Source organism: Gymnodraco acuticeps, unplaced genomic scaffold (assembly GCF_902827175.1).
Source record: "Gymnodraco acuticeps unplaced genomic scaffold, fGymAcu1.1, whole genome shotgun sequence".
Lineage (NCBI taxonomy): Eukaryota > Metazoa > Chordata > Actinopteri > Perciformes > Bathydraconidae > Gymnodraco > Gymnodraco acuticeps.
The window spans coordinates 1,563,276-1,575,557 of NW_022990224.1; the positions used below are offsets into that span (position 1 = coordinate 1,563,276).

At 42.0% G+C, this 12,282-nt stretch overlaps 1 protein-coding gene across 1 annotated transcript in view; it reads left to right on the forward strand.

The window, feature by feature from the left end:
* The first annotated feature begins 2,558 nt into the window (after nucleotides 1-2,558).
* LOC117547828 (A disintegrin and metalloproteinase with thrombospondin motifs 20) overlaps nucleotides 2,559-12,282 on the forward strand; it is a 77,395-nt gene continuing 67,671 nt past the window's right edge. Inside the window, exons 1-3 of the mRNA XM_034218691.1 lie at nucleotides 2,559-2,959; nucleotides 3,121-3,482; nucleotides 7,225-7,390. Coding sequence (XP_034074582.1) covers nucleotides 2,869-2,959; nucleotides 3,121-3,482; nucleotides 7,225-7,390 — 619 coding nt within the window. The 5' untranslated portion in view covers nucleotides 2,559-2,868. The remainder of the gene's footprint in view (nucleotides 2,960-3,120; nucleotides 3,483-7,224; nucleotides 7,391-12,282) is intronic.

Here is a 12,282-nt window from a genome sequence, read left to right on the forward strand (position 1 = left end):
AGTGGTTCTTACAGTCTGAGAAAGCTTCACATCTGGGGCTCATCATTAGTTATAACCAACAAAGTTTACTTTAAGCTTTTCAGAGTCCTTTTGCCTTTACAGCATTTTTCTCAAAAATGACATTTATGTGTATTTTATATATTATTACTGTTGTTGTACTAGAAAGATGTTTAGGATATGTATTTGTTTCCTTTTTTACACAACATTATCACTTCTTAGTTTCTCATAAGCTAAGCATGACATTTTGTCACAACCTATTATGACTGTATGTGTGTTAACATTTCTTTTGCACACTCACTTTGCTTTTGATGATGAAAAAACAGTGACAATGGCTTTCCGAAATGAAAAGCCTCACAGGAGGCTCCGAGACTGAATGAATAACACATCAGGGAGGCATCAGAGGAGTTACAGTGGAGAGATTTTGTTTAAAATCAAAATCATTTCATCTTAGAAGCCTTGAAATCAAGATGCAGCTTTAAAACTGAGCTATAGGAAAATGGAATGTGCAAATCTTGTTGTTTTATTAGCCAGTTTAAGTTGTTTCCAGATGTCTTTCAGTGTGAGTGCACTTAATAAGGTTAGGTTTATAAAAGGAAATGTTTACACATTGTGTGAGAAAAAGAGAGATGGGTGGATTGTGATTTGATCTGATGTGGTGATTGTGTGATAAGGAACTGCCGAGCTGTATTGACATCTCTAATTCTAATCAACCCATGTGATTAAATTCACAACATATTCAAACAAATAAAACTTAAATCGGTTTTAGTGTTTGTCTCATATGGTACTAGTGAACTCCAGCATATTTGCAATAATACCAGGACCATAGCTGATATTCAGCAAATAGGCAATAAAATGGTTGTGGCAAATCACTGCTTGGTCTATCACTGACCACACTGTGATTTTAAAGAGACGGAGAGGGAGAGAGGCTGAGGGGGAGAGATAGAGAGACTTTTAAAAAGTAATAGCCATGACTTGGAGACTAGATGTTTTGTGTCAAAGAAAGAGCCTACAGGATTCAAAAGTGTTTCCGGTGAGACCACCGCGTCTAATTACTCACAATGCTGTGACATCAGTCTTCAAAGGACATGAAAAACAAGACTCCTTTCACACGTCCATCAACTTTGTATAAGAATTTACGTGCCTAAATGATTAACGAGAAGCTGACCACATCATGGCCAAGGAAGCCCGACTTCCTCCAATAGATGACAGTGAAGAATGGCTCATAATGTCCTATGTGCTAATTATTTTGTGCTTTGATTCCTAATATTTTCCCTCAAGTTTTAACAACATACTATTGTGGATACATCCACATTAGACATACAATATATTAAATGTACAACACAGTCAAAATGGGCCTAAAGATTAGGATGGATTTACTCATAGAGTTAAATAGACTCTGACCAATGTGCATTATATAAACACTATCACCATCTCAAACTTGCACTGTTGATATTGCTATACCAAATTGTGCATTGATACATTTACTCTTGTCGTATAAATATTGGTGTAACCCCTGACGATGAAGTTGTAAGAGGCTGCTACACACTGAGTTCCCAGTTTATTGGGTTTGTTTGCCGCATGCAGACACTAACCATCAAGTAGATCCTTCCTTTATTAACTTTATTTGCATTAAGTGTTGATTACACTGCTCTTAATTCATTTTACTACATATATAAACGTAACCAACAATAACACAGGGACTCAACCCATACTCTCAACTGAAAGGTGTTTTGTGTATTGATACTGTATATTTGCCACCAATAGATTGACACAGTTTGTTTCTAATGTTTTTGTACTGCAAAATGATCATCCCCTTGAATCAATACTTCACTGGCAGTATGTAGATAATAAGGGCTTATACTAAGATAACAAAACACAACAGCTCTCTTAGTTTCAGGTACTTATACACTAATGACAAAAAAGTTACAAACATTATATTCCAATTCAGCCCATAAATCCCCCTAAATCCTACACTTTGGATTCATTACATAAACAAACACTTCTAATAAGGAATTCTTAAATGTGTTTTTAAACACCAAGCATAAAAGAAGTACAAAATAAAATCAGAAGTGAATTATATTATTATATTTTATATTAATGTGCTACTTCTACTCCAGCCCAAACTGATATTGAGAAGTGGCAAACACATTGGTTGAGTGATAACATGTATTATGTATAACAAATAAGCTCAATATGTACTGCCAACAGACACATATCATAAGCCTTATAAATATTATTCATTATTATCACACGAGATTTTGAAATTAAATATGTTATTGCAAATCTACAAGTGTCGTTGTACTGCCATTCACATTTTGTATCAGCAATAATAGATATTGCGGACAGACCCAAAAACCCAGAATTCGGGATGGTTGTGTTGTGGGTTATTTTCTTCATTGTGGTATATTTTATTTACACTTTTTTTTTGTAACACTGCAGCCCTGAAGCCTGCCCCATGTGTTGGTGTCCGAGGCGCGCTCCCCATTGGCTCCTTAGCAAAGGGGGCGTCGCTTCGCTGCTGGTGAGTGCTTAGGGTGCACGGGGTGTTCTAGGGATGGCTAAGGGAAAGCGTACTTGGCACTGATCCCTCCTTTCAGTAAAGACTGCAGTTTACATTAGGCAGCAATTTTTGTTTTAATCAGGGGGATGAATGTGTCATAAATAGTTCGCTTTTATAGAGGGTAGTGGATGCATGTTTAGCAATGCGATGAGGCCAGTGCACTTTGCAAGACTTGCGCTGCAGAGAGCCTCCGCGGATCCCACGACCTGTTGCTGACAAGCCGGGGGAAAGGAGAGGGGGAGCCGCTCGGGAGAGACAGAGGTTACTGCCTTGGAGACGACAGCCTGGGTTTCTTCGCGGAGGAAATCATGCAGTTTGCTATCTGGCTGGTTGGACTTATGTGTCATCTGTCAGCGCTTGTCCGAGAAACTTTGCAACACCGCTTGCACCCGAAACAAGGTAGTGTTTTGATTTGATTTAGGAGTACCGTGAAGTTAAAGGTGTTCAAAGCAGTGGGAATGATGCCTTGTGAAATGTACAGTTGTCAAGCTGCAGCTGCATGATTTACTCTGATACACACTGCTATTAATCCCATTATTTTCTCTCTTTACATTTTGCAGAAAGCTTCATCAAACAGCTGTCATCGTATGAAATCATCACTCCGCTCCGCGTCAATGACTTTGGAGAATCATTCCCTCACAAATTGCACTACAGAAGGAGACGGAGAAGTTTAAATGATGACCTGTCGGGTTTACGGGTTCACTACAGGATTGATGCATTTGGGGAACGCTTTCATCTCAATCTGACCGCCGACTCCGGCTTCATTGCCCCCTCGTACACAGTGACACACTTGGGAGTGGAACAGAGCAACGGCACGGACATCCCCTTCAATGACCCGAGCGAAATGCGCCACTGCTTTTTCCGCGGACATGTCAACGCCAAGAGCGAGTTCCCTGCAGTCTTCAGCATGTGCACTGGCCTTGTGAGTGTTCACTTTAAAGTACCTTTTTTTGAGACGCTTTAATCAAGCGATGCTGACAGGGCCTTCACCCATGCATATCCCCCATAACCCGCAGTTAAGTGAAGTGTGTAGGAGTGTAACAAGAGCAAGTGTTACTGGACTTATGTCATTGAGGAGGAGGAGGAGGAGGAGGAGGAGGAGGAGGAGGAGGAGGAGGAGGAGGAGGAGGAGGAGGAGGAGGAGGAGGAGGAGGAGGAGGAGGAGGAGGAGGAGGAGGAGGAGGAGGAGGAGGAGGAGGAGGAGGAGGAGGAGGAGGAGGAGGAGGAGGAGGAGGAGAGCAATCTGCATCTCGGTGCCTGTGAGGAGATGCTCCCATAGTTCACAGTGCATGCTGGGCATCAGGGTGGTGTTGTGGTTAGAGAATGAAGTTGATGTGACAACAAGACTTCACCCTGCTGAAGTGCTCTTGAGCATAACACACTAAGAATCCCTGATGAGCTCATGCTGAGATTGCTGCACTTTGGCTGACCCTACTAAAAAAGTAAAAAAGGTTAATTTCACTTTACAAAGATCAAAAAAGTATCAGTAGATTTTTATACAGGGATGAAATGGAACCAAACATGCAGCTGTTTTGGTTCCATTTCAAACTGCTTGAAGCTGCTTGAAGTTTTAACAAAAATAATAGCAAACGCAGCAGATATGGCCAAACCAGTGGTCAATTAGTCGATTATCAGTTGATTGATCATGTGATAAAGTAAACATGTTATTGCTAATTTATCAATCTCAAATGCCAAACATTGGTTTCTTTCTAGATTCTTAAATGTGACAACTTTTTTCCTTTTGTGTTTTCAATAGTTGTACGTTTTTACACAGTTTCTTTCTTTATTTTACATATCGTTTTTTTTTTTAAAGAAAATCAGGTCAGAGCTAATGAAAGTAGCAATCAGTGACAGCCCCAAACCACACTTCCAGTCTAAAACAGCTGTTTGCTTGTGAATTGCCCTTTATCATCTTTTAGATCTTACGGGGCTGTAATAGAGTTATTGGGTAATAATGAGTTGAGTTTACTGCCCCATTTGAGGATCCTGTTACCCAAGTCATTTAGTTTGCTGACTCCTGTGTGAGAGCACAAGTGATGAAGTGGATGACTTAATGGGTCACATAAGGTTACTGGTCCAGGGGCAGGGGGTTGACCTCATTCGGGCCAGCCGGATTCTGGCTTGGACTCTGCGAGGTGGGGGGGTTTGGCTGGCCGCAGAAACACAGACGGCAGGAACATAACCTTGGAGTCTCCCTCCCCGTCACACCCCCTATCAATGACATAATCCTTATTTTAGATAGGTTAACTTTGTACAGTACCAGGATAGCATGTTGATCTAGTACATTCACAATGCATTCAGCAATTGTACTGTATAGTTGGAACCTGGCATGATAAAACAAATGTCACGCATTAAGTCTTAGTGGGGGGGTATTTCCTATTCAGTGTGACTCTGGAGAAGAGATACCACCACATCTTTCAGTTTGTATAGCCATTTAAGACAAGAGGTATGCTGGGATTATCAGGGTAATAAGCCTTTAATTGCCCCTCTGCCCAACTTTGATGTATGACTCGCTTATCCAAACATGTTTGCATCCTTTTTCAAGCAATCTTTGTTGCTTATCCGCATCATCACTCATTGAGAATGACAGGACAATGGAGACAGCAGAGGCTATTGGGTCATAAATGTGTCCGTATCTGATCACTGGGGCTTAATGGCCAGGCACATTTAGTTGGGATGATGTCATTAAGGAATAATTAAGCCCTAAAACAAAGGGGTCATTCTAGAAAAAGCAGGTTCCCCTTTCGTCCAGAGTTGCTCAAAGCCATCCCCAGGGGGGAATCGAGGGGGTGGGGTTGAGGAGCTTTTTTGCCTTTTCAAAGTGAGCTGTGACGGGCAGAAAAGGGGAGAAATGCTGTGAAGAGTAGACAACTGCCAATGAAGGTTGTAAGGAACTTAAGGGTTGCTCACACCGTGGGAAATCTCCCTGAAGGAGCTCGCTCTCCCAGTCCACTCACATAATAGAAGTGTGTGTTGAGTCAGACTGTCCTGAGAAATGAGGCTCTTCATTTTCAATCGGGCACCAAGCGTTGCACCTCTGTGTAAAGATCAGGCTCATGACACCTTTATGTCCGCTTTTAGGTTAGAGATTGACTGCAACTGTACGTCACTTTGCGATGACTCGGCACCAACATTTTTTTAAGTGCCTTTGTGGGGTCTGTTTAAACAGATGTGTGCCAACAGTCATTCCATCCATGTCATGATGGTGACCTCGCTTCAAACAGGAGTCCCTCAGTTGTAAGGTCCAGTTCAGCACCCGCTACTGAACAGCAACCATTGTGTCTGTCCAAAGTTTTGCCAGATTTGCTGCTGAGCTAATGCTGGGAAACCCTGAAACTCTGCCCCCTTCATTGACTAAACAGAGCATTTGTCTGTTCAGCCTTCTGTTAACACCACATGAGAACTTTAGAAAGGCTTAACCGTAACCATCTAATTAAAGTTAACTCGCCGTGGATAGTGATTTACAAGATACAGGTAAACATCTACCAGTTGTTACACTGTATAAATCATTAATTATATTTAGATCATTATAACTGGGAGTTGGAGTAAGGTTGTAACATTCTCATATTGAAGTATTCCAGAAACTTTGTGCAAAGGTAAATCAGTACATATAGCTTTTCACATTTGAAAAGTGTAACTTCATTGTGAAAATACTTTGAGTAATTCCCTGAGTTGTATACACTTATACTGGCTTGTCAAGAAATGCTAATATTGTCGCAAAGCCTTCAAGGTGGAGTACAATGAGGGAAAAATGAGTTTCTGAGGGCTTTCTTCCAGTGGTTGCTTATATCCTGTGACCTGTTTCTACAAGTTCGTTACCCTGCACTGTACACATGGGCACTATAGACCTATAGCACTCTCGAGGAACTATGTTTCATATGTGCAAGCCAAGTAATCCGTCACTCCTTGAAAGGCGGAGAGGAAAAGTACACATACAGTTTGTACTCGTTTCCATATCCGATTTGTATGTTTTCCATTGTCAAGCGTCCATCACGCGTGGGGATGGTTATGGAAAAACAACAATAAAGATAACATTCCAGTGTCCTATATCCTGTTTAAGTGTGCGCATGAAATTACCATACAAACACCATTGTGCCTCATGGTCGAGTGAGCTAAGAAGCTTTGTGAGGGACTGAGCTGCCAAATCAATATTAGCATTCCTCTGTCAGCAGCTCTGTCCATGTACTGTATGATGATGTCACTGGTCCCAGTGTCAGGTTGTGAAGGGAAATGCATTTTCATAGTCAGAACAAGCACTCTTAAAAGCCTTTGCAATTTTTGTTTTTTAAATGGTTCACTGTTGCATGATGATTTATGACTTTATTAATGTATAAAGGGCTTAAAATGTCTTACAATTGCTTTTTATAGTCATGGTTACAACTTCAACAATGACTAATAGCGAGATGTTGTAGATAATCCCTGACCTTTTGTGAGTCAGCATGTTCTTTCCATATGCACCTGTCAAAAAAACTGAGCTTGCTCAAAAGCATGGAAATAATGTGCACAGTGGTGCCCAAGGGCAGCACAGGATTACTGCAATTAAACCGCAGCCTCTTTGAATGCAACTCTGCCTTAATCTGTATATCCTTCCCACATATGTATGCAAACATTCAGCTCATTTCTGATACCAAATACATCAATAACATCTCTTTTTTCTGCTCTAGGTTGGAACATTTACGACACAATATGGTGAATACTTCATGGAACCTCTTTTAAACGCTGAGGGGGAGGAATATGACGAAGAGCACAACAAACCTCATCTTGTTTATCGACAGGAGAGGAAGAACATCTCGCATACGCACAACAACACAGAGCCCTGTGCTGCCTCAGGTAATAGACTACAGACTGCCTAAACACACTGCCTGTAACCACTGTCTGTCTGACTTTAACCCACTAACACGTACTTTCTGATGACCTTTTTAAACCATAGCAATAAACACTATCCCAGAAGGGAAATTATACGCAGTCACGATCTTTGGCTTGCAAGATACCCAAAAGATTTCAGCCATGATTAAGGAGGTGTTGCTGAAAGCTCCTCAACTTAATTAAGCAAATACCCGCCCTAACACTGCCTGGTGTTTTCACTCATGTTGTGCAGGAGAATTCAATCCAAGTTCTGTGGCAAGAGCTCAGAGGGAAGGAATAATTACTTTTCAGGTTAGCAGTGGTGATGAAAAGAACTGGAGAGGTTTTCCGCATGGGAGGCTGCTTCAAAGTTCTCCCAATTTCATTTGAATTTTTATGGTAGAGGCCTTTGGATGGTGGAGAGGCCCTCGAGAGAAAGCGGGGTGACCGAGTGGAGTTTACCACGATGGAGGGCCTTAGATTCGTTCTCAGGGAGCTCCGTGGGCGGCCTTTGTTGTGAGATGCAATAAATCTTTTTATGTGCAGACCGCTTGATATGCTTGTTGTCTAAACCCAGCAATTGTCGCCTGGTGGTGGCCTTTGTGTGGCGGCGCTTTAAAGAACTTGGACTGACCTGATGGGCCAGGTCAATACCTCCTTAATATGCTTTGCCCTTTGACTCTCTCAGTCTGTGTGTGGTAAACAGAGACTAAGAAATCTCGAGGGTCTCTCAGCCCCCACTCTGAGGCACTTTTAAATATACTCTCCCTCAAGAACTGTGAGTGGAGGCTCAGTGAATGAACCTGACTTTTGGTTGAATTCTTAGCAAGTTTTCATTTTATATCTACTTAGTCCCAAATTTAGAAAAATCCTGAATTGTTAAAGCATTACCTCAACTATTAACAGAATAACCTATAAAACAAATATAATTCAGTGTACAGCAGGAAATAGTAGAGAGAAAGGTGCCTAAATGGAGGAGACACATGTAGGTCTTCATCAAAGGGCTGCAGGTAAACAGCAGGATTAAAAGAACCAGAGGGCCAGAGATAGTACTGTGAGGTGTCCCAGGCAGCGGCTCCACAGCTTTATCTGATAGGCCCCTCTCCAGATGCTGTGATAAATGTGCTCTTTGAAGGCCATACCAAGCCAAGACTAACAGGCCTGTCCTGTCTTTTTATGGGAAGGAGTGCAGCCCAAGCTGCTACTAGCTGGTTAGATATAAACACTGGCTTGGCACGTGTTCTTCTGCTTGCAAAACACTCATAGTGGCTCCTCCTGTTTTTGGATTTGGACATTTGCCTCTTGGCTTTGGATAACAATGTGACAAAATCTCCATGTATCACACATAAAGCTCTGTGTACTATGTGTCTCTCTGAAGCTCTTCATTTTCCTTGCCTCCACTCTACACCATGTCTGTACACTTTGTCTGTGTTTCTTTGCCTTACGTTCCTCATCAGACTAAATCAGTCTCTAAGTATTGGGTGCCTAACCACAGTCTAATTGTTGATAGAGAAAAAAGTGTTTAGAAAACCAGAAGCGGCAAGGGAAAGCATCCTTAAGCAGCCGCATTTTTTGAATGTACCTTTCTGTATGTTACAGCAAGTCATTTTGTATTATTATTGGATGGCAGCGAAAAACTAAAAGCTGATGTAGGTATATAGTAGATTACGGAGTGTACAACAAAGCCAATGCTCTGTTTATATATTCATACAATATTGCCAAGCATCAATGTAGCTACACTGAGGTGTTTCTTAGGTACAACTCCTATAAGTTACAAATACCTCATGATGCACTACACACAGAACATTATATAGTCTTCCTAAAGGTATGATTCATTGCGGGGCTGTTGTATTGGACTGCATTGAACTGGTAGCTCAGGGGTTAACAGAAAGGGTGCTTTTTGTCTACAACAGGTTTAGTGCATTTCTGTCTTCAGTATAACCCTCCAACGCAACTGATATATAGCAAGTTCAGAAGCAAATGTTTCTGATTTATCTAATCGCATAGATGATCGACTGGAGAACCTGTGGTGTTGGTGGGGTGCAGATTCCTTTCCTAGTATCTCTTCTTTTTTGACGAGCTATAAAAGCAGTCTCTGTCTTTTCTCCTTGTTTCCCTCCACTTTATGTTCGTGTGAGAAGAACGCTTGGCTTAAATCAAAATTGGAGGCTGGAGTTTGAACGCTGAGGAGTTTGGTTAGTTTTTGACTATCAAGGGGTTTGAAGCTGTATTGTCCTTTGGTTTTGGAACAGGCCAACTATCACAGTTGGTCCAAACATGTTTATGTAAAATTGCCAGAATTTTAGAAAATAGGTTGTTTTGCAAGACTTACTCTATGGGGATTATTATTCCGTATCTGCCTTTCTCTTTGCAAAAGAAAACATCTCTTTGAACACAACAAAGATGAAACGGGCTGTGTTTTATCAAGCAGAACGCCAGGAAACAAAATGTGTATCAGCAGATACCTCTGGTGAGATAAGCTTTGGCATGTCATAGTTCTGCCTTAGAGCACTACAGACTGACTTCTGTTTCTGACACAGTAAGAGTTTCCAGTGTGTACAGTCCCTGCACACCCTGCAAAAACGTGTTGAAAGGAGCGGAAGGCTGTTTCCACATGAATTAAACAAACAAAGATGAACTTTTGTTTTTAACTTAACACTTGTCATCTGTGACATGTACAAATACTTGACTTTTTTTGTACATGTGCCATCTCAACCTGTGAACTAGAAGTGTAATGATGAGAGCTTTTGAGTGTTAGCTTGATGGAAAAGGAAGTTTTGTTACTTTAGCAGTCATGACTGGACTATATATCTGTCTTCAGCTGCTCCTTTCCACTGTGCGGATGTGAGGCTTAAATATATTTTAAATGCAAAAGTAGAACATTTAGTGAATGCATTAGAAACCATAACACTGCAGTTCAGAAATGTAAGAGTAAATCAAAGAACCTGAACAACATGACCATGAAATGTGGTCTCAGTGACTGACGTTTCTAGGAACTGCATCAGTCGTCTGTCTTTGTCAGCCAACCTGGGTGGCTTCTCTGCTGTTTATAATACCTCTAGTGTAGATAGCTCTTGAGTGGGTGATTAATCTTTGAAAGTCGCAGAGTGCCTTGTTGTGCCTTGTTCTGGTTTTAAAAGCCTCCAGGGAAGAAGCTTACTGGGCTAAAAATCACAACACAGCTCCGACTTTTAATGACACATTCTACGGGGTATCTGTCTCCGAGCTTGCATGTGAATCCCTGTGTCCTCCTTCAATAGAGATAGCCACAGAGATGAGGGTGGCTGCAGATAGGGGCAGATTCTTCTCTCGCCAACTCTCCCCCTTGTTCTCCGAAATGTGGAGACAAGCAAGAGATGGAGGGAAGGGAAGCTGTACAGTATATCTTTCTCACAGTTGTTGGCTGCGTGTCTAAAGCTGTGGGGTGTTTGTCTGAATTAGAAACAGTCAATTGAATGCAGACAGCTTGACAGCAAACATTACCATCAGTAAACCCCAACACCAACGTTTCATCGGCTCTTGGCTCTTCCCCCCATTTCTTGATGGCTAACTGAGGGCAGCTGGGACAGTGAAGTGACTGGCTTTGATGCGGCAATACTTGGCACACATGTCATCTGTGCCCCCTGACCCTCAACACAATCATTGTGTAGGATTCCCCCCTTGGTGCCCACTGTGTATACATGGTAGTTCAGTGCTAGCATCAGGTTTTCGGTCAATGGGTTCATTTACATGGAAAAAATGCCCTCCCCCGCCTGGGGTTTGAACTAGCCGACTTGAATCGCTGCCCGCTCTCCCTTTGCGCTTTCATGTATGTGAATGGGAGCACTTGTTGATTGTGACCTCACTTCCCTCTTTGTTTGGAGTCACTCAGTGGACGGTTGGATGTGACCTTGAGTCTTTCCCCTTCTAGAGGTGCGTGGTTACTGGCGTTGCTGGCTTGTTTGCTAAGCCTCAGTTAGAACTATATATGCATAAAGCTCTTTGTTTTCCTCTTAACTCTAGCTCTTGACAGGGGTCAGGAAAGGTGGCATGCCAGGGTGTGATGGACGGGCGCTGAACACTCTGACACCCTCTCTCACCTTTAGGGTCTGGCTTTAGATGGTGTGGAGCTCCTGAATGTCAGATTGCTCCAAAAGGCTTAGGCTTGCTCTATGCCCCCGTGCCCCCTGGACAGACTGAGCCTCCCCCGTTCCAGGAAGTACCTATTGTTACTCGGAAAAACTGTTTGTTTTTGGCCTTTTGTGGGTGTGCATAGATGTGGTTTCTTATGTGTGCGTGTCAAGAGTGCATCTCAGCGCCCTGGCCTGTCAATGGACGAAGAATCCCGCTGAGTACTGGGAATTGTTGAGCAAAGCAGTGCATAGCAATGGCGAAAGGAGACTCTTTCTTCATGTGTTTGAGCAGTCCTGGCCTACGCTGCATGTGCCTGTCAGTTTCCCTTCAGACCTTGGCAGAGGCCCCAGCTTTTTCGCACTGCCCACTTTCTTTTCTTCTACACCTGCTTCTCACTGCTTTGCTGTTTGCCTACCTAGAACCTTAATCAAAATGTATTTTGTCCTTTAGAATCCACATGGCGTTAATTTGGAACGCTGATAATGTTAGTCCTATTATTATTCATTAACTGCGGGTCTTGAGCAAATATATGTGTACGTTTTTGTGTAATGGGGATTTTTTCATTTAAGGTAAGGTACGTTTATTTATATAGCACATTTCCAGACATAGGCAGACACAGGCAATTCAAAGTGCTTTACATCATCATTAACACTTAATAAGAAGACTAAAGAAAGGAACACAATAAATAAACATAATGGAATAACAGATTAAGGCATGATGCTTTGTCACATCATTGCCTTAAATTGTAGCTTCAACAAAGATGG